At 40.6% G+C, this 12,533-nt stretch overlaps 1 protein-coding gene across 31 annotated transcripts in view; it reads right to left on the reverse strand.

The window, feature by feature from the left end:
- The window catches only part of Hmbox1 (homeobox containing 1), a 153,805-nt gene that overhangs the window by 90,939 nt on the left and 50,333 nt on the right, over positions 1–12,533 (reverse strand). For all 31 annotated transcript variants that reach the window (XM_087585761.1, XM_087585757.1, XM_087585749.1 and 28 more), the window contains 1 exon segment: positions 5,302–5,387. In XM_087585761.1, the coding sequence (XP_087441887.1) occupies positions 5,302–5,387 (86 nt within the window).

The raw sequence follows: 12,533 nt of genomic DNA on the forward strand, positions 1-12,533 counted from the left end.
GTGTGAATCAGTATAACGTGGCTTCTGCTTTAAGTCAAGTAGGAGACCTGGTTCCCACTGTAAGGCTGGCAGCAAACCTAACGGAAGCTTACAACCCTCTGCACTGTACATGAGATGATGGAAGCCCAGGGGGACACACACATTACAGTAACTACAGAGCTAGTTTACAACAAGCTCCCTCCAGAACTCTCAGTACCAGAGTGAGAAACCACGGGCATCGCACGGAAGAGGTGCTTCTTCCTGGTATATCCTCATGTGCTGGCTACAAGCAGTTTGCCCAGAATTTGAAGGAGACAGAAGAAAAAACAGTTTGCAGGACGTGTAAGCCAAGAGAAGGCCCAAATATACTACACAAAACACTAACAAGAGTGGCATAGAGAGCCTGTAGGCAGAGCTGGGGAAAGCCTCTGAAGAGAGGAACTACAGCTCCAAACATTTACTCTGGAGACAGTCAGACTGCCCACCTACAAGCTGCTTATTGTGAGGACAGATAACAGACAGCTTTCAAACTGACTTTCTACTTAAAGCTAGCCAAATCCTGATAAAGTCTTGTCAAATGAGCAAATGAATTATTTTTGACAATTATAACAGGACAATTCCACAGTCTGATACATGCTCTAACAACACTGCTATTCTAATTTAGATATAAATTATTTTTAATAACAATTTTCTTCATAGTTCACAAACCTTGAAGGTAACACACCCACGAATAGGGAACTGATAAAGTGCAGTGTCCAGACAAGGGCTGTTACTCAGCTTTACAAGAAAAGGAGTGCTGGGGCTAGGCAGCAACACACAGGAACCTAACTGCTCTTAGTAACTACAAGAACCCTGCTGGAAGCCATCACGACTTGACTCCAGTGCGAACACACTTTGGCAAAGATCCATGGTCGCAGGAATTGGGAAGATCAAAGAGCCAACAAGCAGAGCACAGAACACTTTTGAGGGCTGTGAGATCATACTGTAAGTGTGGATGTGTGTTGTTTGACCCTATAGCATGTACAGTACCAAGAGGGGGCCTAATGTCAACTAGGAATGCTAGTTCCCAATGACACATCAACATAGGGTCACTGACTGCAGCAAATGTGCCCCTGAAGGAGGTGACAAATATAGGAGACTGGGTATGCATGGTGGAACAGGAGGTATTTCCCAACTTTCTGTCCAATGTTGTTGTGAACAACACTGTTCTAAAGAATAAAATTTGTTTTTTAAACTGATATCTTAGTTGGTTTATAACACCTGGTCTAAAGTTCTCTGATTAAGAAAGACGGCAGTACTATTTTTTTTTTTGTAAAACAACTGATGCATATATAATATTTTCATTCTCCATTTTAGAGAAAAGTAAGTGGTTTGAATACAGCTGGAAGTAAAAAGATTAGACGCAAATAAATACAAGTGTCAAATGTACTGTAGTTTAAAAGTGGACTAGAACTGGACAACTAGGAAAAAATTGGATTGCTATGGTGTGGATGTCTATGTGCACCCCAAGCCTTTTATTGAGATCTTTGTTTTTACGGTGATGATGTTTACATGTGGGGACCTTTCAGAGAGGGGTTGCCTAGGTCACATGGGGAGGCCTTCAGGAATAGGATTAGAACCCTAAGGAGCCTGGAAGACCCTTCACCCCTTCCACCATGTGAAGACACAGCAAGAAATAGTAGTAGTATATACGCCAGAAAAGCCAGCAGTCCCCAGACATGGAAGCTACCTTAGCTCAGGGTTTCCTGGTCCCCAGAACTGTGAGAAATACACATCTATGTCTGTATACCACACTATCAACTCAGTTTATCACATTTCGGTTAAATGGACTAAGAGAACAATCATTTGGTCAAAGTCCCACAACTTATAAGGAAAGTGAGGCTTTGGTTCACATGATTAGATGTCAGAAAGAACGGAATCTCAGTATCTGCTGTTTTCCCACTGTACCCTAACAATTCAACACAACTGTTATAAAGTTCTTTAGATTCAGATGCTAACATTTTTCTTCATTTTTTTTCAGAAGACATGACACCAATTAGTATATTTCTTTGGCTGATAAGCTTTCATCAACCTTTGCCTATTTATTTACTCATTTATTCTTAGTGTCCCCAATGTTTCCCAGAGATCATTTCTTTTTATTTGTTTTGGGAATCTTTTAACAGCCTAAGAAAACATTTTGCTGACAGTAAATATAAAATACATGTATTTATTCCTAAAGCCAAGGCTCTGCTCACCACCCTATCATTGTTAGTGAGAAGCTAGAATCTTGGCCGACCTCTCACAGAGGTAAAATCTACCCACGGTGGGAGCAGCTGCAACTGTGACGGGATCTACAAATAACATGCTGGAAATTCAGCAGGCACTGTTATTATATCCTGTTTACACTGTCATTTCTCCTATCAGCAGGATATTATTTATACAGACCCCACCCCTGCACTTCTTGTTTATCTTATTATAGAAGCCCTCCAAATCTATAAAAAGCAGCCTCTGCATTTGATTCTGGAACAGCACATGTGTCGTAATTTGGCACCTTGCTACACTTTTTTATTTAGCATTTTCTGTTGTTAGGCACCATCCGTTCTGATTTTTATCTTAAGGTTGATCTCACATATTAGAGTGGAACTGAAATGATGTGAACATTCTTTTCTTTGAAAAGAATCTGCCGCAGAATGACAGAACAGTTATGTAGATAATGGTCAATCTCTAACTTACTGTTCTTCCAAGTCAGGGTGGGGCACAAATGGGACTAGTTCAGCATACAGGAGAGACACAACTTAGTGAGTTAGCCAGTAGATAGCAAATAAATTAGCCTGCTATTAATTTCCTCACTCTCTTGCTTTGTAGATTAAAACAAAACAAAAACCCTGCAACTTCCTTAAACACAAAAATGTATGCGATTGTTGAACAACATCCTAGAAACAGTCCCTTTGTGTACCTGTTAATGTGTGGTTTGAGCTCCTTTATGCCTCAACCAATTCTACCAGGCGGGTGGGGGTGAAATGTTCCAGGTATGCAAACAGTGACAGACCCTCTGAAGAAACTGCATCACCCACGTGAGGATTAAACCTAAGGACAGTCAGTACGCTCATGCCAGATATCACCCCAATAGAATGAGGCGTGGAAATAAGAATGCATTAGGTATGCAAATGAACAGGACTCTTAAAACTAAAAGGAGTTAATTCAGCCGTGAATATATATAATATAAGAAAGATGGCAATAAAAAATAGGCATAGGGGATGCATTATAAGAACTTCTGGGGCTGGAGAGATGGCTTAGTGGTTAAAAGCACTGATTGTTCCTGCCAAAGTCCTGAGTTCAATTCCCAGCAACCACATGGTGACTCACAACCATCTGTAATGGAATCTGATGCCCTCTTCTGGTGTGTCTGAAGACAGTGACAGTGTGCTCACATACATATAATAAATAAATAAATTCTTTGAAAATAAAAAAAAAAGAACACGATGGCTCAGTGGGTAAAGGTGTTTGCTGCTAAGAATTATGTCCTGAGTTTTAATCCCTGGAACACATGATAGGGAAACAAAAAACAGACAAAACAAAACAAAAAAACCCAAAAAACCCCTCACCCCCAACATACACATATATGCATGCATGTATGCACTAAAACAGATTGAAGTATAAGATGATTCAAGGTTCTGTATATTCAACACTCAGAAATATTCTCTTCTGAACAAAATCAACTTTGCAATTCTGTTCTGTCATGTCACGAATTTGTCTGGCTTTCCCTCTCAATTTTGCAAATCAGAACATACACAGCTTGTAGTCTTAGAGGCTACAGCAAAGATATGAAGGACAACAGCTGTCATGGCATAACCCACCACACCGTGAGTTTCAGTAAAGCTCGCACGATTTACCCTCATAATGTGTTACACACTGTAATTTAGTTTATTAAAGATAAGTAATTTATCTCATCCATCCTATTGGCAAACACCTAAAGACTTAAAATAATTAAATTCACACCTTTCCTTACCAGTAAGACTTCTATATTAAAGGACATGTTTAAAAGCCATTTATCGGTAACAAAGACATTTATAAAAATGAATTACTAGTAAAATATACATACATATATGTACACATAGGTATCATAAAGGGTTGGCTGACATTAGGTATAGGGATAAAATTTAATACTTTTACCTCTGAAGTTACAATTTTAATCAAATTAATGAGCAAGAGTAACCTCTTAATAGAAGATTCAGTATTTACCAGTGTTTAGGCCATTGAAGGAATGAACAGAGCTGGAAGAGCTACTGCGGTTTAGGTACTTGTACATAACCACAAGAGTACAAAAACTGAGGCAGGGGGTTGAAACACACAAAGGCATAAGTTTGCAGCCACGCGCTAAAAAGGGTGGTGGTGGCAATTACTGTAACTGTAACTAAGCAGGGTAACAGCCCAGCAGTGCACTGGAAAGAGCTTGCGGATCCTCTAAGAACGGAAAGAAGAGCACATCGATGGGGATGACACGCCTGCACTCACATTCAGGGACTCCATGTTTAAGATGTGATCTGGGTAGATAGGACACATACACACCACATGTGGGTGAGGTCTGGGCTGGGTGGAGAGTGGGATGGATATGAAGAACAAAGAGAAGACACTGGTGACTCTTTCTTCTCAGGAGGCATGGGACAAAGGTTTCACATACAGAAATGGTCCAAAGACAACTTCACTAGGCAATGGCGGTGCACATAGCCCAGCACTTGGGAGGGGGCTGCAAAAGGATCGGGAGTTCAGGGTTGTTATCAGCCATGGAGTGAGTCTCAGTCTGAGTCTAGCGTGGACTGCACGCAACCCTGTCCCAAGAAAAAAACCAAAACAGACCAAAACAAAAAAACAACAAACAACAACAACAAAACCAAGGCTTTAATGACGACAAACCCCATAACTAAAACGGAAAAACCCTCCCAAACTTGCTTTTCCTCATGAGCCACTTTTTATTGGTAAAATCCTAGATTTAACTTAGAGAAGTGTGAAGCTTTTAAAAATATTAAACAGACAGCAGCTGATAACTTGTCATAGGTTCTACCATAATCAAAAGAAACGACACCCCCTTTCAGTTACAAAACAGGGGCTCTTCTTATTACTAATTATTATTGTTGTTAATGTTACAAAACTTACTAACACAAGTTTTTTAAGAAGTCACTGGAGCATATCCTTGACACCAGAGGCTCTGGTTTAAACCCCAGGCTTCTGTCACCATGCCCAAGCTGACAGGGCTGCAGCACGGAAATGTAAGCGGTATTCAACATCTGCACAGACGGCAGAGACGAGACGTGATTCTAGAATAAAGGGCTCTGTGGCTCTTACCTGTTACCTGTGCAACAACTGCTTGGGAAATCCTCCGATTGGCAAGAAAGGCTTTGATTTCCTCTTTTATCACACTGCTGTCCCTCCTAACAAAAACAGAAGACAAGACCAACAATGTATGTTGAAGGTAGAAATCCTCATCTTTGCTAAAAGAAAGGTGAAGCAGAGAGGTGGGGAGAACACAGAAAGGAAGGACACAAAAATAAAAGGGAAACGGACTAAACTTGGGTGAAAATATGAAATTACAACAAACCGAGAAACACCAAATACTGCAGTCCTGAAACATCACACCATCAGACAGACACCTCAGTGAATGCCACTGTGGATACAAGTCTCATGTGGGAGGACCGGTAGCTGAATGCTGTGAATAATTCATATTAGGAACAAGGTTGTCATGTGCGGTATGTATGGCCTCATTATAGGGAATGAAAACATAGAAGCCCTGGAAAAATGAAAAGCAAAGGCTGTGAAAAATCAGCTGTACGTAGGCTGTGGGTCTGCAGGTTAAGGAAGGCACTGTAGAACTGACACCCATCTGAAAACCTTGGAAATGCTTCCGGGGCAAAAATCAACACAATTCTCATGAGTGAATTAGCACTGTAATGTTTATTACAATTAGCTGCTTCCTCTCCCTCCCTTCTGTATAAGAAAAAATGAAAAGAATGTGGAATGGTTTAAAATATTAGCTTCATATTAAAAGTGTTTATTAATTTTCCATTACATATAATAAGTACACAGAATAGTTAACACTAAAAACTATAGTATTCAATCTTGGAAATATATATTCTCAGCCTATTACTTATTTAAATAGTCAGCACATTTTCATAGACTAGACAACCATAAGAATGACAAAGCACACGACTCATCTTTCACCAAAATAAACAATACTTAAATAAAAGTTAAACTAGAGTTTTAAAGAACACTGTTCTTGTTCAAGATGAAGGCTGACAGATTGTAGTAGCTAACTTTCTAAACAAGGTCAGCAGATAAAGGCCTCAGCTCAAGTCACTGCCATCTGTTCTTAGAAAGCATGAACTAATGATCTTTTTCTGATTGACCTTTGCAAATTGAACAAAACATATCCTTCCTTTTATTGTTACTATATGTAGCCCCCAAAATGATATACAATTATTACAATTCCATATAGAATTTGTTTTCACTTTTTGAGAGAGGAGCTCACTCTTGTAGGCTAGGCTGGCTTGGAACTATTGAGCCAAGGTGGGGCTGAAACTCAAGGCATCCTTCCATCTCAGTCTCCTGAGTGCTAAGTGTAAAGTTCCATGTTGGATACTGTCGAGAGAAGCCTTGGCCATTTTCCACTCTCTCATTTTTCAGAGACAGTCTCTGAGTCCATGCTGGCCTTGAATTTACTGTAGTTTCGGCTTTCTGAGTGCTGGGATTACAGCTGTGTGCTGCCATGTCTGGTCTCCCTCTTGTATATATTATCTACATTATACCCTCAATTTTACCTCTCAGCAAAGTCTAATCATTAACCACTAGCTATTCACAGTAAAACCCTGCTCACCCTTGATCTGAGACGATGGAATCACAAATCTTTAGAAATCATTTTGTGAATGAACCATAAATTCCATGGGGGTTCATGTCTTGCTGTAGACTGGAGCAGAAACAAAAGTATCCTATCAGAATATAACTTGTGATTTACCTGAGACCAGGTCTTTCAGCCCCTTCACTAGGAAGGATTATACACTGTGGTGAGGGATGCCATGCTTCCTGTGGTGAGTTGGACCTATGCATGCTGTGTATGCATCTATGTTTGCCTCTGAGCCCAGAGCTCATCAGTTTGCTAAACTGGCTGGCCAATGATCTGTAGGGAATCCCTCAGGGCTAAACACGAATGCCACCACTGCCTGACTTTTTAATGTGCTGAGGATGTGTAGTTAGTTCCTCATTCTTGTGCAGCAGGCTCAGTATAACCCCTAGAGCCATGTTCCTGCTGTGGGGAATTTGGGAAAATAATAGATGGGCTACTGAGTATCCAATATGTAGCTCGACAATAAATTCTGAGTTATTGGTTGGAAATCCTAAACAAAAGGTTTCAAAAGAAAATTAAAAATTAGTTGCCTAGTATAATATTCTAAATTTTTAAACTGATTTAGATTCCTGTTTACATCAGCAGTATCTATTTCAGACGGCTTTTGTTCACAGACTTAATCATTTGCTTTCTGAAGTAACTATAAAATTAAGTTGAAAATTTTTATACAAAGTGTTGTATTTCAACATACCGAATGATCCTGGAAAATGAAACTATACTTGAGAATAATTGTTCAGATTAAATTTAATACTTTTATAGGCAAAATGAGCAAATGATATTTTCCTGACTAATGATTTAAAATCAAAATTAAATCAACCTATTTTAAATCAAATGCTCCTAGAACAGACACTAAATCATAGAGAATGGAGAACAAACACTAAACTATGTAAGCAGTTCATGAATTACTCACTGCCTTGCAGTGTGACATTATTAAAGGACTGCAGCAAGCCAGTAAGAGTCTCCAGTGTTTAGAAATCAGCAACCTATTCACTGCCTCAAAGAACACATTCTTATGCAGGTCTTTAAAGCATCCACAATAAATCTAAAAATGCACATACGTGTGTATCCACATACATTCCTTACCGCTTTACCACAGACACTTCTTGAAAAATAAAAAAAAAATAAAAAAGAAAACAAAACAAAACGGGGTATCTTATCTATAGGACTAAATGATGCCTGGCCAGCATCATAAAACCCCCTGGTCTCAACCTCCAGGCCCTCCCCTCCTTAAAAGACAAAAAACATGTGAGGGAAAGCCAGTTAATATTCTGTTGTACTCTAGTTACACCATCCAGTAAAACAAGAACATTAACACACTCCTTTCAAGGGCTTTCACTTCTACAATCAGTGTGCATTAACTGTGCAAAATAAAGGTCTGTGGCGTTTTCACACATGAGGATAACAAACAAACTTTGGTCCGTTCATTTATTTGGCTGCCATGACCAGCCCCACCCCGCTCCTAACCATCCTCCACTCCCACTGCTCCCCTCTCTTCCCCTTCTCTACCCCCTTTCTCTCCAAATTTCAAAGGGTTTTAAGATTATGGATATAGCTCAGTGGCAGTTGCTTCCCTAGTGTGCACAAGGCTCTAGGTTCAATCGCTAGCTCTGACAACAAAGGTCTTTAAAATGTTTCTTCAAACAATGGGATAAAAACTAAATGATATAAATACATACATATATGTGCATATCATACATGCAAAAGAAATTTCTATGAAGTAGAAAGTTTTGGAACTGTAAATGTATCATGTAAACACAAGCTATTATTTCTATAAACTAGGCAGACAGGATTCAAAGCAAAGAAGAAACATGTGACCAACTCTAACTGTAAGACATACATCAGTGTAAGTGTGCATCTTGGACCAGGTACTTCAAGCACCATGCATGGACAAAATGCTCTCAAGTCAGTCAGGTGAGAAGACGCCTGCTTGCTAGGGCTCACTAGGTACTTGCAGAAACGGCACACATTCACCTTCACTGTCCAGCGCCATCCTATTAGGCTGACTTGGCTGTTTGTCTTCTCTGCCCTCTCCTTAACTGTCATTCTAGCTGTGGAACCGCCCATTCGATAGTGTAAAACATCGCTTACACAAACATGACTCACTCCTCTTCTAGTCCATAATTCTCCTTTGTTGAAAACTTGAAAATTTGCCTAAAGAGAATGTGTCCCTTCTTCCACTCCCTCCAAATATTTCACGTGCTTCACGACTGTCCACGTGAAGTCTTAGTGAATTAGCACAAGCAACCACTTGACCACAGATAGGCACAGGAAGTGCATGCTACTTCTCACTCCTGATTTCAGATTGTTGCCACGTGGTCATCTGATGGGCCTAGTCTGCAGCAGGATGGAGCTAACCATTGCTTCCAAGCCCACTGCCTTTGCTTTTAAGACTACTTAAACCCTCCACTATTATCCTTCCTAATAAATACAGCAGGCTTCATGAGGAATGCCTTTTTGACAAATCACTTTTAAAAGGCGATTTATTTATTTTACTTTTCCTATATGGGTGTTTTGCCTGAATGTACAGATAAGTGTACCATATGTATGCCTGGAGGGATGGATCCCTGGAACTGGAGTTGCAGACAGTTGAGAGCTCCCATGTGGGTGCTGGGAATTGAACCAACATTCTCTAGAGGAGCCAGTGCTCTTAACTCCTGAGCCATCTCTCCAGCCTCCAACAAATCGCTTTTAAAATCTGTATATTTATATGTATGTATGTATATATGTATGTATGCATGTATATTATGTATGTACGTACTTATGTGAGAATAGGATTTTGAGGCAGGGGTCTTGCCACTGACCCAGAATGGCTCTGAACTAGAGATCTTTTCTCAGCTCCGGAGTGCTGGGATCTAAGTGGCACCACTACCCTGCTCTCTGCCTTTGTTTCAAAGCAGGGTCTTGCTATGTAGTCAACAGTGGACTTGAATCTACAGCGATCCTCCTGCCTCCACCTTCCAAGTACTTGGATTCCAAAAGGGTATCACCACAACTGGCTTCCTGACAGCTTTAAAAAAAGACATAATATAACTGCCTTCGATTGAGAGCCATTCTCCCTGATTATCATGGTTTACAAAGAAAGATCTCATTTTTAGATTAACTCTTAACATCTCAGTTGTACTAAGGACACAATGTACTATACAGTTCATGCCCTTAGCATGTCATCTATCTCTCCTACCAGTCTGGAGAGACCTTTAGCACAATGACTGTCATATTCAGCATGCATTTTTCATACCTTAATTTGTTTAATGAGTGAAAATTTTCTAGAGGTTAAAGGCTATAAAATGGGAAACCTGATCTAGATAATTTATATAACAACTTTAAATTCTTATTTTCAAGTATGTTTATGTTTTCCAAATCAGGATGGTGATTCAAAATGACACTGATTTGTTTTCTGGAAGAAAGCAAATTAAAGGGCTCACATTTTAAAATGATTTGCTTTAAGATGACTCACACTCCTTAAGTTAACATACCCTTAACATTCTGGATGTTGTAAAGGAGTAGCTCAAAGGCACCCAGGATGAAGCCAAAAACAGTGTTTCACATCTGAAAGACACTCACGATTTTCTCCCTGTGTACAATTCTAAGAGAGAGCGTTAAAGGGTTTAGAGCTCTTCTCCATGCAGAATGTGGAAGGAGGGGGGGGGGGGGCACCACCACTCAGTGGTGCTGCCTTCTCATGGAGCATGAATCCTGCCTGCACAAGCATACACAGCCTGTGACCCAGCTACATCAGACCAGAAGCCTTTTCACATGGTCTTTCTTAAATTTGGGACTGTTTTCATATTTACAATAAAATACCCTAGGGACAGAACCCAGTTGTAACACAAATTTCAATTATGTTTTACATAACCTATACAGTGAAACTAGATGTAACTTGGGACAGTATTTTAAAATAACTGTGCCTAGGAATGTGTGATACCATGGAATTTTTCACTTGTGACACAGCAGTTCCCGTAAATTTTGAATTTTAAAACACTGTGGCTCATGGAGCTAGAGCTTATTTTAATGCACAGCGTTACTAATTCCAAATCGTCTCATTTACATGATCTCATACTACGTAAATGAGCACAGGAAAACACTGATACATCCTATTGTATTTGCAGATGCGGACACACATTCCTATTTAGACACTTACATGCTAATAGGCCTTTTAAGATGTCCTAATATAAAGTGAATATTCACTGTTGGCTTTCAGTCCTTCCTAAAGTAGCACATTCAACTATGTACTGAAAATTTATATGCCAGTGTGGCTTTCTTCTTCCTCCTCTTTGATCACAATTCAAACTATCAAGGGTATATACCTTCATTACATACCTTCAAATTATATATTGTAATACGGTTTGCCTGGATTAGAAAATCTGCAAAGCATGTCCCTGCAGGTTGGGGCTGCAAAGCATGTCCCTGCAGGTTGGGGCTGCAAAGCATGTCCCTGCAGGTGGGACTGGGGGCCAGAGGTCCCTGCAGGTGGGGCTAGGGGCCAGAGGTCCCTGCAGGGTGGACTGGGGGCCAGAGGTCCCTGCAGGGTAGAATGGGGGCCAGAGGTCCCTGCAGGGTGGACTGGGGGCCAGAGGTCCCTGCAGGGTGGACTGGGGGCCAGAGGTCCCTGCAGGGTGGACTGGGGGCCAGAGGTAGGTTTTGCACAGCAGCTGAAGCAAGAAGGCACTCGGGCGCCCACGCTTCTTACCAGAGCCCACCAGGTCAGTGTCCGGTCACTAGAGTGAGTAAGCAGCAAGGACGGCGTGTCACTAGATGGACAGAGAATACCCAGGAAGGACTACTGCTTGAAAAGTCCTTGTTTGGTAAGGGACAGATCTGAAGTAGCAGATATGTTGAGGAAGGAGAATGGCAAGCCGCGTAAGGAATGCCATTCACATTCTCTTGAGGAATGATATTAACTCCCCTTCCTAAAACTTTATCAAATCTATAAGCATAAGTAATTTCAGTGGTAAGATATACCATCAACACAATGATAACAAAGACATGGGATTATAATTTAGGCTCAGCTGCCCAATAATCAAACTTTCTTAAGCAAATTACTAATTTTCATGAACCTCAGTTTCTCTGATTAACCATTCGGCATGGCTGTAGAGACTGCAAATGTCATGTGAGCAACTTCTCTCTGTGCCCTAAGAAGGAATATCCTTTGCAAACTTGACAAAGGTGAGGAGGGGCACGCTTGAGCTGGAGGGGGAGAAAGCCCAACAGGGGGACCAGAGGTCTAGAGGTTCCTACTGACTAAATGTCACCACAACAGCTATTCTGAACAAGCAGAGAAAGGGAGTAAGAAAGTGTCCTAATAACTGCACAACGATTAAGAGCGCACAACTGAAACACATACTAAACCTGTGAGTCTGCATCCAAGGCAATGTGCACAAATACTACAAGCTGGCACTGAACAAATAATGCTATTTTACCGTCTTCTCTACTAATGAAAAACTCAAGAAATTTCAAATGAAAAGTGGGTCATTTGTCCAAATGGTTTTCCTTTTTAAACTGGAAAATGATACATGCTAAGTTCCAAACACCAGCTATGGCCAAGGGAGTGACTCAGTGGAAGATAAAGCTATGGGTTCAATCTTCCGCACTAAGAAAGTCACCAGAAATAGCAGAGTCTTGGCACCAGTGTTTACAGCTGAGGATGAACCAAACTACTGAGTCTCTTGAACTGCACAGCACT

Source organism: Rattus norvegicus, chromosome 15 (genome assembly GCF_021556685.1).
Source record: "Rattus norvegicus strain SHRSP/BbbUtx chromosome 15, alternate assembly SHRSP_T2T, whole genome shotgun sequence".
NCBI lineage: Eukaryota > Metazoa > Chordata > Mammalia > Rodentia > Muridae > Rattus > Rattus norvegicus.